The sequence below is a fragment of the Calypte anna genome, chromosome 23, assembly GCF_003957555.1.
Source record: "Calypte anna isolate BGI_N300 chromosome 23, bCalAnn1_v1.p, whole genome shotgun sequence".
In the NCBI taxonomy this organism is placed as follows: domain Eukaryota; kingdom Metazoa; phylum Chordata; class Aves; order Apodiformes; family Trochilidae; genus Calypte; species Calypte anna.
The window spans coordinates 3,532,338-3,547,323 of NC_044268.1; the positions used below are offsets into that span (position 1 = coordinate 3,532,338).

At 55.1% G+C, this 14,986-nt stretch overlaps 1 protein-coding gene across 3 annotated transcripts; it reads right to left on the reverse strand.

Annotated features, from left to right (window-relative positions):
- Window positions 1–256: 256 nt before the first annotated feature.
- LOC103527661 (gap junction beta-5 protein) lies at window positions 257–2,618 on the reverse strand. Of its 3 annotated transcripts, none has more exons than XM_008492897.2 (2): window positions 2,476–2,618; window positions 257–1,413 (listed from the first exon to the last, which is right to left on the reverse strand). In XM_008492897.2, exon 2 carries the CDS (start codon window positions 1,387–1,389, stop codon window positions 583–585), a length of 807 nt encoding a protein of 268 aa, XP_008491119.1. In that variant the 5' UTR covers window positions 1,390–1,413; window positions 2,476–2,618; the 3' UTR covers window positions 257–582. The 3 variants fall into 3 exon arrangements, with proteins under 3 accessions (XP_008491119.1, XP_030320241.1, XP_030320240.1); XM_030464381.1 differs by lacking the exon at window positions 2,476–2,618 and adding an exon at window positions 2,331–2,456; XM_030464380.1 differs by lacking the exon at window positions 2,476–2,618 and adding an exon at window positions 1,591–1,678.
- Window positions 2,619–14,986: the final 12,368 nt, after the last annotated feature.

Genomic DNA, 14,986 nt, shown 5'->3' on the forward strand with positions numbered 1-14,986 from the left:
TTCTTCCTCCCCTGTGTCGGGCTGTTTTGGTCGGGTGTTCTCCTCTGGCAGGGCAGGAAGAGCCAGCAGCCCATGACAAACTCTGCCTGCCCAGCCAGATCTTCACCCCTGCACTTGACCACAGTGGCTGCCACGCCAAGCACGTGCTCGTGTCCCCACTTGGCTCATGAGTGTCATTAATGACAATCACACCCGTCTGAAACAGCCCCAATTCTCCCGAGATGTGGAGAACAACCACTTTGGCCATTGCCTCTTAAGGACAGAAATTTTTATTCATTGCAAGGGTACAGCCAGGACCAGCTAAGCCAGCCTGGAGGGATGGGATTGACCTCTGGACACTGCTGCCAGCTCCCAGCCACCATGGAGCTGTTTGTCCCTCTTGGTTCTCGGGAACCACAGTGTCCCACAGCACAGGGTTACCTCATATTCAGCTGAACCATGTCATGTGCCTTCCCCAGGACAGGAGAGAGCCTTCAGGCACAGCCCAACTCCAAGGTGCTGCCACCACCACCTCCACCGTGGGGATGGAGGGGGAGGAAGAGGGTGCAGGGTAAGAGCCTCTTGCTTTCCCCCAGAGCAGCTCTAGGGAAGAGTCTCCTCCTCAGGCAACGTGCTGGGGATGGAGGCTGTGAGAGGGATGGAGGCCACGGGGGGGTTGTAGTCTGTCCCATGAAAAACCTGCCCCTCCGTGCCCGTGGGCTCGGGGTGGGAGAGAGCAGAGTCCTGGCTGCTGGCCAGGAGGCACTCACGGCACCTCTTGCTGATCAGGTAGGTGGCCTCCATGAGGCTCAGCACGATGCAGATGCAGGTGGTCACCACCATGAAGAGGGTGAAGATGGTCTTCTCGGTGGGCCGGGAGATGAAGCAGTCCACCACGTTGGGGCAGGGGGGCAGCTCACACTTCACCAGCCGGGGCAGGGTGTAGTTCCTGTAGAAGCGGTAGAAGATGTAGAGGAAGACCGCATCCACGCCAGCCTTGAAGATGAGGCTGAGCAAGTAGGTCCACCAGAGCCCCCCTCTCTTCTTGCCGGGGCTGAGGTAGCCGTGGCGGCAGCCGTCCCCACCGGCAGCGCGGCGCTTCTGCTCCTTCACCTCCCGGTAGGCCACGTGCATGGCGACCAGGAGGGAGGGACAGGTCACCAGGATGAGCTGCAGGGCCCAGAGCCGGATGTGGGAGATGGGGAAGAAATAGTCAAAGCAGACGTTGGTGCAGCCCGGCTGCCGCGTGTTGCAGTCAAAGTCCTTGTGGTCGTCGCTCCAGACCCGCTCGGCAGCCACCACGTAAACCAGGAGGCGGAAGATGAAGACGATGGAGAGCCAGATGCGGCCGAAGGCTGTGGAGTACTTGTTGACCCCATTGAGAAGCCCTTCCAACGCCGCCCAGTTCATGATCCCCCAATCCCGTCAGCGAGCCTGGGGGTGGGGGCAGAGAAGACACAGTCACAGCCAACAAGCAGCAGGAGGTCCCCATCCTGCACTCCTACCTGCCCCAAAGCACCAAGCTCCCCCCTGGGTGGCCCCTGGGGACCATCTCTGGCCTTTGCTCAGGCATGGGGACACATACCCCCCCATACCTTCCCTAGCACAGACCTGGTTTGGGTGACATGTCCCCCCCGCAGGGTCCCACCAAAGCTCCCTGGTTCAGAAGCATCCTGCAGGCATCTCCCGGCTCATCCCCCTCGCTGTCCGGCTCCCCCCGCCCCGTCTCTCACCTCCTTGCCCAGGTATTTGTTATTCATTTCCCTCCCGTTGCCAGGCCCGGCCCGGGCAGGCAGCGAATGGGAGCAGCGGGGCCGTGACTCACCCGCCAGCTCCGCGGCTCCTCCGCCGCGTCCTCTCCCACCGCTGGAATCTGGAATCTGACATCGCCTCCGCTCGCCCCTCACCCACCCAGCCGTGCCCACACACCAGGGGAGGCCACGAGTGGGCATGGGACAGGTGCTCATGCAATATTGAGGGGACACCACAGAGCAGGGACAAGGGGGGGGGGCTGCACCCCGGGGACCCCATAACCCGTTTGCATCAGCTCCAGATGATCCCAACCCGCAGCAGCACTGGGACCCCCAGCACTTGCTCCATCCTGGCTCACATCCTGATGGATAAATGCACCCACAGGGTGTGGGGCTGCAGCCAGGTGGGATTCACAGGGCTATGTTTGGCACCAGCTCTCCTTCACCACTTGACACATCAGGAGAATAATAAATCCTCCTCTTTGTCCACGATCTTAGTGTGAACACATCCCCCTGCTCCCCACAGCCCGGCCACATAACACCTTGGAGGGACCAGTACCTCCTGGGAGACACAAACCCCACATTTCTCCTTCCCCACACCTGCTCAGGCACCAGCCCAGGTTGAGCCCATCACCCCGGCATCGGGCCCGGCGCCATGCCGGCTGGCAGAGTCGCCTTCCTCAGCCCCAGCTCTGTGTTCCCTGGGCCGGGGGCTGCTGCCCTGGGGGGGTTTCGTGCCCCTTACCTGCCCAGGCCAGCGCTGCTGCCCGTCGGAGCTCAGCCGTGGCAGAAGCAGCATCGCCCGGTGTGAGAGAGGCCCCAGCGGTGCCTGAGTCATCCCCTGGGATCGAGGAGGAGATTCCCAGGGGGTTGGGACGAGTTTGGAGGCAGATCCCCCACGTGTTCCTGTAGGCTGTCAGATCTCCCTGGGTCGAGGGCTGCCCCGTGGCTCATCCTCCTGCTGCCCCGCTAGGAAGGGGGATGTGGGCTCAGGGCCAGGTGCCGAGGGATGCCCAGCAGGTCCTGGGGTCCCTCCACCACCCCCTGCACCCATCCTCGCTTGCTCAGACCTGCAGGGTGACATGGCCCAAGCCTGAGGCACTGGGAGCTGCTCAGCCAAACACCTCCCTTTATAATCCCTTTTCATTCCACCTTGCACCAAGCCAAGAACTCCAGAAGAGACTTTATCCCTCCCCACCTCCTGACAAGTGGGTGGCTGTTGATTATTTCACCGGGATTTAATTATCCACTTTTCCTGTTTTCCTGTCCTCCCCTCACCTGCAAGCTGGCACAAGTCTCTTACCCATCACCAGTGTTCAGGAGGTCCCCCAAGATGAGCCCCAGCTCAAAGAGCCCCATTTTTGAGCCCTGCTCCCCAGCATGCAGCTCTAGAGGCACAAAGCCAAGTGGGGGGCTGTTGGGTGGGGGCCCAAGGTGTGGGTGCCTCGGGATGTGAGAGCTCAGGTAATGCTGGAGTCATTTGAGGAGTTTCATTTGCAATTCCACCATTTCTGGTTTGTTTTTTTTTTTTTAATGAAGAGAAACAAATCTAAACAGCTGTAAAATAAATTACCATTGTTTGCTGATGGCTCCAGGGAAGAGTTCTGCAGTTTGAAATCAAACAAGCCCATTTCTGTTGTGTTTTCTGTTTTTTTTTACATACCTGTGTGGTGGCCTTGGAAAGAGGTTTCCAGGGGCTGTGTCCCCACCGTGTGGAGGGACTGGAGCAGCACCCATCCTGCTAGGCCACCCAACTTCCCTCCACATCCCACTGGTCAGGACTGGGCAGCTGAGCCCAAGTGGAGCTGACCCCTGCCTGACACTCAGTGGAAGCAAAAGCCAAATAAACAGAGAGAAAAAGCAGAGAGTGAGGTGAAGCCAGAGGCAAAAGCTGCTGGGACACCATGTCACCTTCAGACAGGGCTGGCACCAGCCAACAGCTCCTGGTGCAGCCTCTGGGCTGGCCAGGACAGAACTCCTGGTGCTGGAGCTGCCATCCCACCACTGAAATGCTCTTGAGATCCCAGTTTGCCAGAAGCAGAAGAGGGGTGCACCCTACAGCAGCCCAAACCAAGCATCCCATGAAAACCCACAGTGCTGGGGGCACGGAGCTGTATTAATGGCAGCACTTCATCTTCCAAGAACAACCCCCATTAGTACATTTTCACTACAACATGAAATATTAATAACACTTTGCATTTATATAGTGTCATTCATCCCAGAGTCACCAGCCAAGCTCCTGACATGAATCAACCACCACAGCCAGCTCGGGAGGAGGCAGGTAAATAGGATTATACCCATTTTCCAGCAAGGCACGGGGTTTCAAAGCATCTCCCATCCCTCTGCCAGCAGCTCCTGCAGGTTTCAGTGCCTGACACCACATGGGTGAGAGGTTCCTGCTCTCTCCAACCCATCCCCAGGAACGGGTGACTTTGCTGAGGATGCCAGCAGCCAGGCTGGGCTGTGCCATGTGGCCAGCACCCATCTGAGGCTATTGGCTTGGAATGAAAATAACAGTCGAGGAAGGAAATATGGTTTACATCTGTGCTGTTAAGAGTGAGCTGTCTGGGTCCTCTTCTTGGAGAAAGATCCCATGGGCACATGGCTGCTCTCCAGGACCATCTACAGAACCTCACCAGTCCTACTAAACCCCATTCCCAGGCACCAGAATGACCAGGCAGCTCTCCAGGCCTCTCTTTCACTTTCAGTCAGGTGAAACCACCAGTGATAGATGGGTTTTCTGGTGAAAAAACTTGGGTTTTTTTGTTTTGTTCTTTTAAGTCCAGTGGAGGAAGTTATCTGGGGGACTGCTCTCAAGCAGCACTGGCCTCTGAGGAGCTGCTGTCATATTTCTGATCCTGTGCTGATGGAGCACGGATGGGAAACCTGTCAGGCCCTGATACCACCCCAGGGCTCCTGCAGCATGAAAGAACAAGCAGAAAACCAGCAGGGAAAGAGCTATTTTCATTTTATTAAAGAGCCTTATATTTAAACCCTCCTTCAGGTCTGTAGCACAAGATGATTGCAAAGGCTTTTACACATTAACTCAGCAGGACTCACTCCTGCTTTTGGTGCTGTTGCATGCAGATGCTGGTTAGTAGGGCAGAATCCCATTATTGATGCTGGATAAATACAGAAAAACAGGCCCTGGGTGAGTTTCCAGAGCGGATGGCATTGAAGTGCTGTTTGCACAGCCCAGCACCCGCTGCTCCTCTTACCCAGCACCATTGTTATTCAAAGAAGAAGGCACCTTGTTTGCAGATAATTAAAAAAAACACAAACCCAAACAGATTAGTGAAAACTAAACGGAATGGGCTGGATCTTGGCCAAGCCACTGGGGCTGTTGCAGCTGAACCGATGGCTCTGTGCCTCAGGCCAGCCCTGGGATCCCCCCCTTTCCCTGCCTCATCCATCTGCCCATGGCTCCTCACCCTCCTGGGGCTGGTGTGGGTGATCACCACCTCCCCACACTGCCAACGCCTTGGGAAGCTTGCAAAAAGTCCCAGGGATTTCACAGGGAGGCTCCCACACCTACCTCGCCTCCACCCCTGGCCAGCAAAGGGTGGTGACAGGTCCTGCAGATGCTGGTGGCTCAGAGACACATCCCAGCACCAACATCCCACCAGACATGGGAAGAGCCTTCTCAAGGAGGAAGGAGATGGGCACAGGGGGTTCAAACCCTGGTTTTAAAATCTCCCACCAAGCCCTGGGTGGTTCTGACCCAAAGTGCACCCATCTCTCAGCACTGCCAGGGCAGGAGCTTGGCTGCAATTAACAGGGTGGCTGATGAGAGGGCAGGAGAGCTCAGCAGCTGCTGATCCATCCTGCTGGCACCCTGGGGCAGGGTGCTAATGAAATTGGGGCTGCAGCCCCCCAGCAAGCTGTGCTGCCCAGCCAAGAGCCCCCAGGTTAATGTTGCCCTGGGTGTGGGTCTCCATCCTGGGTGTGGGTTTGCAGCCCCCCTGGATCTGTTCAGAACTTTCTTAGGACAAAGCCACCCAGGATTCAAGGAGTGTCTGAATGAGAGCAGGAAAACCCTCCCCAGCCCAGCTAGTAGTGTCCCTCTAACAGGGCCAGGACCCATTAATCTGCTCGTATTTATAAGTGAGGCTGCAGGGAGTAACCTCATTTCTGGGGAGAGCTCAATTAATCACAGAATCAAACTGACTCAGTATGATGGTTTGTGGCTGAGGAGATAAATTCACATGTTGAGTGGTGACTGAGGATGGGGACGAGGACAGCAGGGACCTAAATCATGGCAGTGGATGGTGGTGAGCACAGAAGGGCACAGGGGACACCCATCCTGCTAAACCTTTCTCTGTGCTGGGATGCAAGTGAGGGGGGCACAGAGGGGAGATGCTGTGGGGGCACTTTGCCTCCAGAAGGGCAGAAATAAGAGCACTTCCAGTTTGTGCAGATGATGTCCCTGCAGTGATGTCAGGGGAAGGAACTGGAGGGGACAGGGGGCAGTCACCTGGTCCTTAAAGCCCAGGTGGTGAGATTCAGGATCCAGGATGCTCTGAAAGTGGGAGCAGAGTCCAACCCATTCCATAGTCCCTGCCGATCACCACGGAAGGGCCCAGTTACATCTGGTTTGGGTTGTTTGGCCAAATAATCGCTGTGCAGATGACATTGCTGCTGACCTTGGCAGCATTCAAATGTGCAACCCGGGGGTCAGAGTCTTTATATCCTATTAGCAGCCTCCTGAGTCACGCCTGTCCCCTGGCAAGCTGTATTCTTTGGAAATGGCAGCTAAATGGGAAAGAGGTCGTGCTCCCAATCCGGCGACAATAGGCCATGACAGCACTTTCCTGAGTGATTAAGCCTCAGGTGATGTCAGGGCTACAAGACAAGTGGCTGAAGGCTGTCAGACTTTAATCACCTCGGACGTGGCCCCGCATCCTCCCGCTCCCTCCTGCCGGGATGGGCTTTGGGTGCGGGAACGGGAGCGTTAGGAAAAGGAATCAGAACCAACCCGTGGTCCCACCGATTTGTTACCCCTGCTGCAGGTAAGAACCAGCCCGAGGGAGCTGCCTCTTGGACCTCAGAGCTCAGTAAATAAACTCCTCAGCCCCGGGCAGGGCTGGCGGAGCAGACACTAGATGGCATTGGGAGATCGCGCTCTGAGCACTGCAACAGCCTGGCAGAAACCTCAGGATGACAGAGCTGAAAATCAGGGTTTGGGGAGAGGCCGGCAGCTCCCCCCAGCCCCCCGAAACCCCCCGGAGGGGAGCCTGGTGGCCACACGTGTGCAGTCCCTCGGGTGATAAAGTGGTTCCTGATGTATTTGGGATATTTTTGCGATCAGGACTTGGTCTGCATGGCCACTCTCTGCTCCCAGTGTGGCTGTTTGGGTGCTGGGTGGGTGTCTGGGAGGGGGGGGGCACAGCCTATGCCCCCCACACAGGGGTGGCAGTGAGGAGGGGGCTTCAGTGTGAGCTCCAAGCTGAGGCTGCTCTCACCCCCTCCCTCCCCGGCTGACACCACAAAGCTGCCAGCTCCCTTTGCAGGAAAAAGATGATTTTTCTCCTGCAGGCTGGGCATGAGCTTTCCCAACCACCAGCAGACAGAGGGGGCTGGGGACAGCAGGGAAACATCTCTCATGGGAGACTTGGGGGCTGCATCCCCCCAGCCAGGCAGAGGCTTGGGACACCACGGGAAAATGGCTGAGGGATGAGCAGGAGAGGCAGCAGCAAGCAGGGACTAAGGTGCCCCAAATCACCTCAGCCCCTTGGTAACCCCAAAAAAGCAGAGCCTGCCTGCCACCCCCCACCCCTGTGGCCCCAGATCCCCGGCCATGGGATGCTTTGCCCAGAGAGGCTTCTGCCAGGGTTGGGCTCCACACCCCAGCACCCATATTTTGGCCCAGGTCAGTGCTGGCAGCTGCAGCCTCACAGCTCTGGGCTGTGGCAGCACCAAGGGCTCTGCAGAGATGGCTGAGCCCTCCAGCACTGCAGATCTCACCCATGGGATGCATCCCTGCCTGTGCCCCTCACAGCCTAGGGAGACTCACCCTGGGGGCAGGGCAAGGATAAACCGGTGTCACTGGAGCCATATGGGGGGGACCCAGTGCCCCAGCAGTGCCTGCACAAAACCCTTCATGTCCTGAGTGAGAGGGGACACTTCCAGATCCCTGCTGTCCCCCTGGGTGCTTCTCCCCAGTCCCACCTTTCAGCTTTCTCACCCCCTCACCAATATTTCACCAAATCCCCTCCTGCACCCTCACTGAGCCGAGCCCAAACCCCAGCCTCTCACAGGCACCCCTGCCACAGAATGCAGGTGTTTTTTGGAGCTCCCTGCCCAGGCAGGCTGACATGACAGCATTCTTCTAAGGGCTGAAAACTTGCTCACACCCTAAGACTAAGGCTGCATGAAACCCAACCCATCTCCTCCCCCTTCATTTGCTTACGCCGCTCCGGGTGACTCCGGGCAGCAGATGTGTGAACTGAACTCTGAAAAGGGCCCAGACTTGGCTCAGAGCAAGAGATTTTGCATCACTGTGTCTTAAAATGTCAGCATTTTAATTAGCTGCCATCTGAAGCTGGAGTAGGTCTGGAAAACAGCAAGCAAACTGTTCTGCCCCTCTCAGTTTTCAGTTCAGGTGGAGCAATTTGTTCAAGCTGACCTTTTCTCACCCAGACCCTTGAAAAAAGTTCCCAATCCATATTGACATTTCCTAAAAACAGGACGAAATAACCACCCCCAAAACACCCACCAGCTGCAGGGATGATGCTGTGCTCAGCTGAGCAGCATCAGGCCAGCACAGGGAGGAGATTGGCATTAGAGGACTTTGGGGGTGAGATTCCAGCCCCAGGAGAGATGAGGGGATGCTCTGGGGCTCCCACAGTCACCCACAACTCTTGTGGGCCCCAGCACATCCCTGGCAGCTCTCCAGGGCTCCCACTGGGTTTCAGACTCAGTGTCCCCTGCTCAAAGTTTTCTAGTGCATCATTTAAATCTCCAGACTTGATGATCACCCCAGAGTCATAACTCACACTCCAGGATAATTTCTTGCTCTAAAGGATACAATGAATGTCTTCACAATTTGCTGACCAGCCGAGAACACCTCTCCAGGTGGGTTATGTTGGGTACTTCATGGATTTCAGCCGCTGGAGATGGAGGTTTGAGCTCACTGATGCTTTCTGTGTGTGCTAAATTAATGAAAACAAAGCCAGAGGAAGCTCCTGAAAAAACACAGGAAAGCAGGAGGCCACAATGTCCCACCACAGCTGCTGGGTTTGGAACGAGTTGCCTGTGCTGAGATGGCACAACACCTCAGGGAGCTCCAGAGCCCCAGACCTGGCTGTCCCCCAGCACAAGTTGGCCAGAGAGAAGCCCAACACTGGCACAAGTTGGCCAGAGAAGTTGTGGTGTCTCTGACTTTGGAGATATTTGAAATCTGACTTGTCACAGCCCTGAGAAACCTGTTCTAGCTGCCCCTGCTCTCATCAGGGGGTTTCCTGTCAGGCTCAGCTATTATCCTGTGATCCCATGAAATGGAACCAGAGCTTGTGTACCCCATGTTCTGCTGTTGCCCCTCTGCAGAAGGGAGAATCCCCCTTTCTGAGGCTCTCCATGGAGCATAGCCATGTTGATGGTACCTGCCAAGAGGTCTGCTCAATCCTGCACCTCCTTCCAGGCTGTCTGTGCAATGCAGCAGCCACAACGTGGTTCCTTCTGTGTTATCTCATCCCTAAGCTATAGGAACAAGTGAATGAACCAACTGCCCAGCAGGCTGAGATGATGATTTCCTCCATAGCAATGTTGGCTACGGGGAATGGAGATGAAAGAGGGGCCTCCCATCCATCTTGCTGAGCTCCCAAAGACCAGAGCAGCTCAAAGGAGGCATTAGTAGGAGTTGTCAGGCACTGGAATGGGCTGCTCAGGGAGGTTGTGGAGTCACCATCCCTGGAGGTGTTAAAAGACCAAGCAGAAGCCACCAAAAGCCAAGGGCTGTGTCAGAAAGGGCTGGGCAGTGTCCACACTCCCGACAGCTGGGTGCTATGGGAGGCTCAGGGGTGTTGGGTTTGGGTCTGATCTTGGCCCAGAGCCCAGCCAGCATCTTCTAGGAGGGCAGATGGCACCGTGGGCTGAGCTGCTCTCTACGGGAGCATTTGGTGCCCTCTTACCAAGCTGGGGAAAGCTTGAACCATAGAAATTCCTTCCTCAGAGCACAACCATTCTTTCTGCCCCTCCAAGGAAGACGTCTGGGATCAAAAGCATTTTCCTCCATTGAAGGAGAGCCCAGAGCCCCGGCCTGGCACAGCTGGGACAAAGAAGGGACAGATGGCCCCGGGCAGGGGAAGAACCAGCGGGAGCCTTTGATCCGCACCCCTCCTGCCACTCCCTGTTCTTCTCCCTCCTGATCCAGGCCCATCGAGTTCCTCCTCCTGCAATCGGAGCCCCGGTGAGGGTCGGGACTGCTGTGAGCCACGACCCTGCTGGGGGGGGGCTTGGGAATTCGAAGATCTCCTGGTGAGGATGTGTCCTTGATGTGGGGATGCACGCACGGCTCCGCGCTGCTGGCATTCTGGGCAGGGGCAGCCCCTGAGCGTGATGGATGTGGGGGATGCTGGAGGGCAGAGGAGGGGCAGCTCCTGCCCTGTGGGTGCCAAGCAGAGGCTGTGCCCTAGGGAAGAGGAGGAAAGGGGTTCTGAGTTTGGCCACAGGGATATAAAAGGCCCCTGGTGTTCTCCTGACACTCTGGACTCATGGAGAGCCATGGAAAACTTCATCCCAAACTCCATCCCTGGTGACAAAAACAAGATCTCATGGGTTACATTGGGGCTTGTGGCCTGCTGCCCTGGAAGAAGGTGGAAGATGCTACTGGCACCATCCATGAGTACAAAGCAGAGCTGCCTTAGTTGCAAGGAAAAAAAGGCTCCCAGGAGCCCATGTTGGTGCAGCCCCTGTGGCAAGACTGGTGCCCAGGTTGGGGACAGTGAGCTCAGCAAGTGCTTGAAGAGGCAACAGGGTCCATCTGTAAAACCAAATCAATAGAACTATCCCAGGAACTGAGAACATTTGAGGAGCAACCAACAAGACACTAAACTGACCTGGTGGTGCTCAAAGATCCCAAAATCAAACAAAAAAAAACCCCAGCCCCGTGGAGAGGAGAGCAGCTGGCTCCCCATCCCCATCCCTCACCACACAGCCTGGGATGGGGAATTTCATATGGCTCCTGGCTGCAGGCTCATGCCTGACTGCAATCAATATAACCTTTTAAAATTAATCTACTTTCTCCTCTCTTTTGCCCACAAATACAGTTGCTGCAATTCCTCCACTGCCATGACATTTTTTTTTTGAGGGGGGGAAGGGGGGGAAGGCAGTGGAAAGAAATCTGTCTCAGCGTAATGCTTTCTGTGCACTGGAAACTTCATTACTTCAGAGTGAAATTAAAATAAAGCCAAGTTTTTCCCTGTGATACCTGGAAATAAAGATTTTTTTTCTCCCACCCTCAGCAGCTCACATTCTCTCCAAAGCTGCTGTCCTGGGGGGGTTGTGCTCTGTATCCCCCCACCCCAGCATTCCCACATCCCTGGGGCCCTGCCTCAAACAATCTCTGCTCCTATAGAGCCACATCTGCCAGCTGCCACCCCTGGTAATGTCCTTCTGGGCACAGCCCCCCTGTCCCTGTCACTGATGGCACCAGTGGCACCAATGGCATGGGCAGAGGACACGGGCAGCAGGACCCCCATGGACCACACACCCCTTGGAAGGGCAGGGCAGGAGAGCTGGTGCTGGCCAGGCAGGGTGTTCCCAGTGTCACACATGCTCCCTGTCCCTCTGGGTGGTGACACTGCCACTGCCCATGATGTCCCTCAGCCCACCCCTTGCTCCCAATGTTCCCGGATGCAGGAGATGGAGCTGGCGTGGCTGGAACAAGCAGAGCAGTCTGCTCCTTCTCCAGCTCTAGCTCCTATTCCTATTCCTGTTCCTGCTCCTGTTCCTGCTCCTGCTCCTGCTCCTGTTTCTGCTCCTGCTCCTATTCCTATTTCTGCTCCTGTTCCTGCTCCTATTCCTGCTCCTGTTCCTGCTCCTGCTCCTGTTTCTGCTCCTGCTCCTGTTTCTGCTCCTATTCCTGCTCCTGTTCCTGTTCCTATTTCTGCTCCTGCTCCTATTCCTGCTCCTGCTCCTATTCCTATTCCTGCTCCTGTTCCCGCTCCTGCTCCTGTTCCTGCTCCTGCTCCTATTCCTGCTCCTGCTCCTATTCCTGCTCCTGCTCCTATTCCTACTCCTGTTCCTGCTCCTGCTCCTATTCCTATTCCTGCTCCTGTTCCCGCTCCTGCTCCTTCCCAGACTGTTTTTATCCTCCTCCCAGTGACAGATTGAGGGCTCCAGAAAGAGCCCCGTGAACTCTCTCCTGCTTCCCCACCATGGAAATGACTGCACAGCAGTTCAAAACGGGAGAGTCATTTGCAAAACAAATAAGTCTGGGATTAGCTAACAAGTGGCAGGCTGACCTTACAGGGACCCTTTCATTAGGAGACACTTATTTCCTGATACTTCTCTATAGAGCACCGATTAACTGTATTGGGATGGAGGGAGCTACTTCACACTGTTTTAATGAATTAAATATATGCTCCTATTTGGCTCTTAATGTTCAAGAAATATTAAATACAGTAATTGTCATGTCCCCAAAGCCAGTCAGCTCTCCACCTAGCAGTCCAGCTCTGGTTTCTCCTTCCCACTACAAAGTTTAATCCATTAATGTGGTCCTCATGGCACAGAATTTCCCTCCATTAAAGCCCATCAAAGGGTCCCCCCACACCATCCAGCTCAGTGAGCCAGGACGAGGGCAGTGGAGTGAAGGAGAACAAAATAAAATAAAATAAAATAAAATAAAATAAATCAAGTGGTACAGGGAGCTCAGGAGCTCTCTCATCCAGCTCTTCTCCTGCTCTCCAAGGGTCTCTCAGGAGTGCTCCAGCCCTGTCCTGGAGCTCCTGCTGGGGCTTTATCTTCTCCTCTTCTTTCTCCTGACATCTCCAAACACAGCAGCAAATGTTCTGCCCTGCTGGGGCTCCTCTGCTGCTGCCTGGGGTGATGCTGCTGGAGACACAGAGCTCCCGAGGGATGGGGGGGAGGTCTTGGGGACAGGTTAGAGGGGCTCAAGATGAAACATCCCCTGCTCTGCTGCTGTGATCCCCACCTTTGACTTTCTACAAACACATCCTCTCCCAGGAACTCCAAGGGGTCAGGAAAAAGAGGAAAGCAAAAGATAACAACAAGGAAACAGTGGAGGGAAGGAAGTGGCTGAATGTCCCAGCCCCAGGGCTCTCCCTGCTGCCCATGGGGCTGCCAACCTCCCGGGTGACACCGGGGGTGCCTCTGACTGGTGGGGAATTTAATTACCACACGCTTAAAAGATTAAATCCACGATTAGGAGAATTTATATGGATTAGCACGGGATGATGTTAAACCACTGCCAGCCCGTGGCAAAGCAAACCAGGGATCTGCACCCTGCAGCAAAAGCCCTGGTGACACCAGGGGCTGGGCAGGAGCCTTGTCCCACTCCCTGAGCTGTCACTGCATCTCTCACCTCCCAGTGAGAGCACCCTGCTCCCAGGGCCCAGCTGGGAATTTTAGGATGCTGTTAAGCCCCTCTGTTATTTTTCTTAGGTTGGTGTTTTCAGCAAACTGCTTTTACCAAACCAGCCATTACAAACCCCAATCCCTTTATGGGGGGCCCCTCCCCAGGTCCCTCCCCACCTCAGGGGACACAGTGCTGGCTGCAGAGCCCCGTGCGAGCTGTTGGGTTTGAAATATTAGTGAAGAGATTAGAAACAGTGCTCATGATTTGGTGATGCATATGGTAATTAAAGTGTTACATTGCAATTATGATGTAATTAAACTGTGGGATGCTCTTCAAGATGCAATTGCCACTCATTTGCATAACTGACGGATTTGCTTATTATCACCCTTTTAATATATGTATTAAAAAGAACATCAAGAGCCTTGGCTGGGGAAGCTTGCAGCAGCTCTGCCCAGCATCCTCCAGCTCACAGCAGGGCTCCCCAGCTCCAACTGCTCCTGATTCTGGGGCTCCCCACACCAGGATTTGGGATTAACTCCACAGCCCCTCTGCAGCCCAGCCCCTGGTGAGCATCCTGGTTGGAACAGGCACCTCCATTGCAGGAAGAGCCTCGGGGCAGCATTCACTGGGTCTCTCCAGGCAGCCTCTGGGTCATCTCCCTCCACACAAACTGCTGCCAAACTCTCCCCTGCTCCAGGCTCTTAGTTCAGAGAAAGAAACTTCTTTTCTCCCTAGTCCAGCCTCCCTCTCACCTTTTCAAGGATGCTGTTTGGGGGGTCCCTGTCTGGAAAGCCCCAGGAAGCCCCTCAAGAGAAGAAGCCCAAGGTGAAGGCTCTGCAGTGGGATCCTGGGCAGGGGTTTGGGGACATGGAGCAATTCTCACCATCGGGAGGAGATGCATAACTGGAACCCAGCATCCTGCCAGGCTTGCTGCTCAGAACATGTGGCACTTCCTTAAATATCCATTTGTTTTGCATGGCTGCCTTCCTTCCTCAAATGATAGCTGTCCTTCCATTGCAGGTTCTGTTAGCCTGCCTGGGGAAAAAAGGAAAAAAGAAAAAAGGAATATTGATTTAGGCAAATAAAGATATCTCTGCTCAGACTGCAAACGCATCCATGGGCCAGGATGGGGCCCGTGGCTGTTGCCAGGACCAGGTGGCACCTGGCATCAAGCTGGCAGTGGGGCACAGACCATGGGTACCAGGAGGGTGCCCATGGGGCTGGCTCACCCCAGCAAAACCAGCAAGGGGATGCTGGGCCCCCAGAACAAGCCCCGAGCATCCCACAGCAGGGTCCCTGCCCCAGGGAGCTCTCCTTTGCCCTTTTTATTTTGGTTTAGTAGGGAAACCGTGGCCACTTGCTAATTAAAATTGATGTCATGTTCACCAGAGCCCAATTGCACATCAAACTCCTGCTGCTTCCTTCTCCAGGAGGGCAGGGCTACCATATTTAGCCAACTTTTAAACTCATTAACAAAAGCAGATGCTTAGCTCTAAAGTCCCTAATGACTGTAAATGGGAGAATTAGTTTATTGATTGATGGCCTAATTGTTGCCACCATGACCACAGCAATAGCTGGGAGCCCGAGTGCTCGGTGCTGATGGATACCCAGCCTGCAGGGAGAGGGGAAGGCAGCACCGTGATGCAACCTGCATGCAGATTTCCAACTGATCCCAGCGTTTGAGCAGTCAAGGAAAAGTTAATTTAATTATGCTTCACCC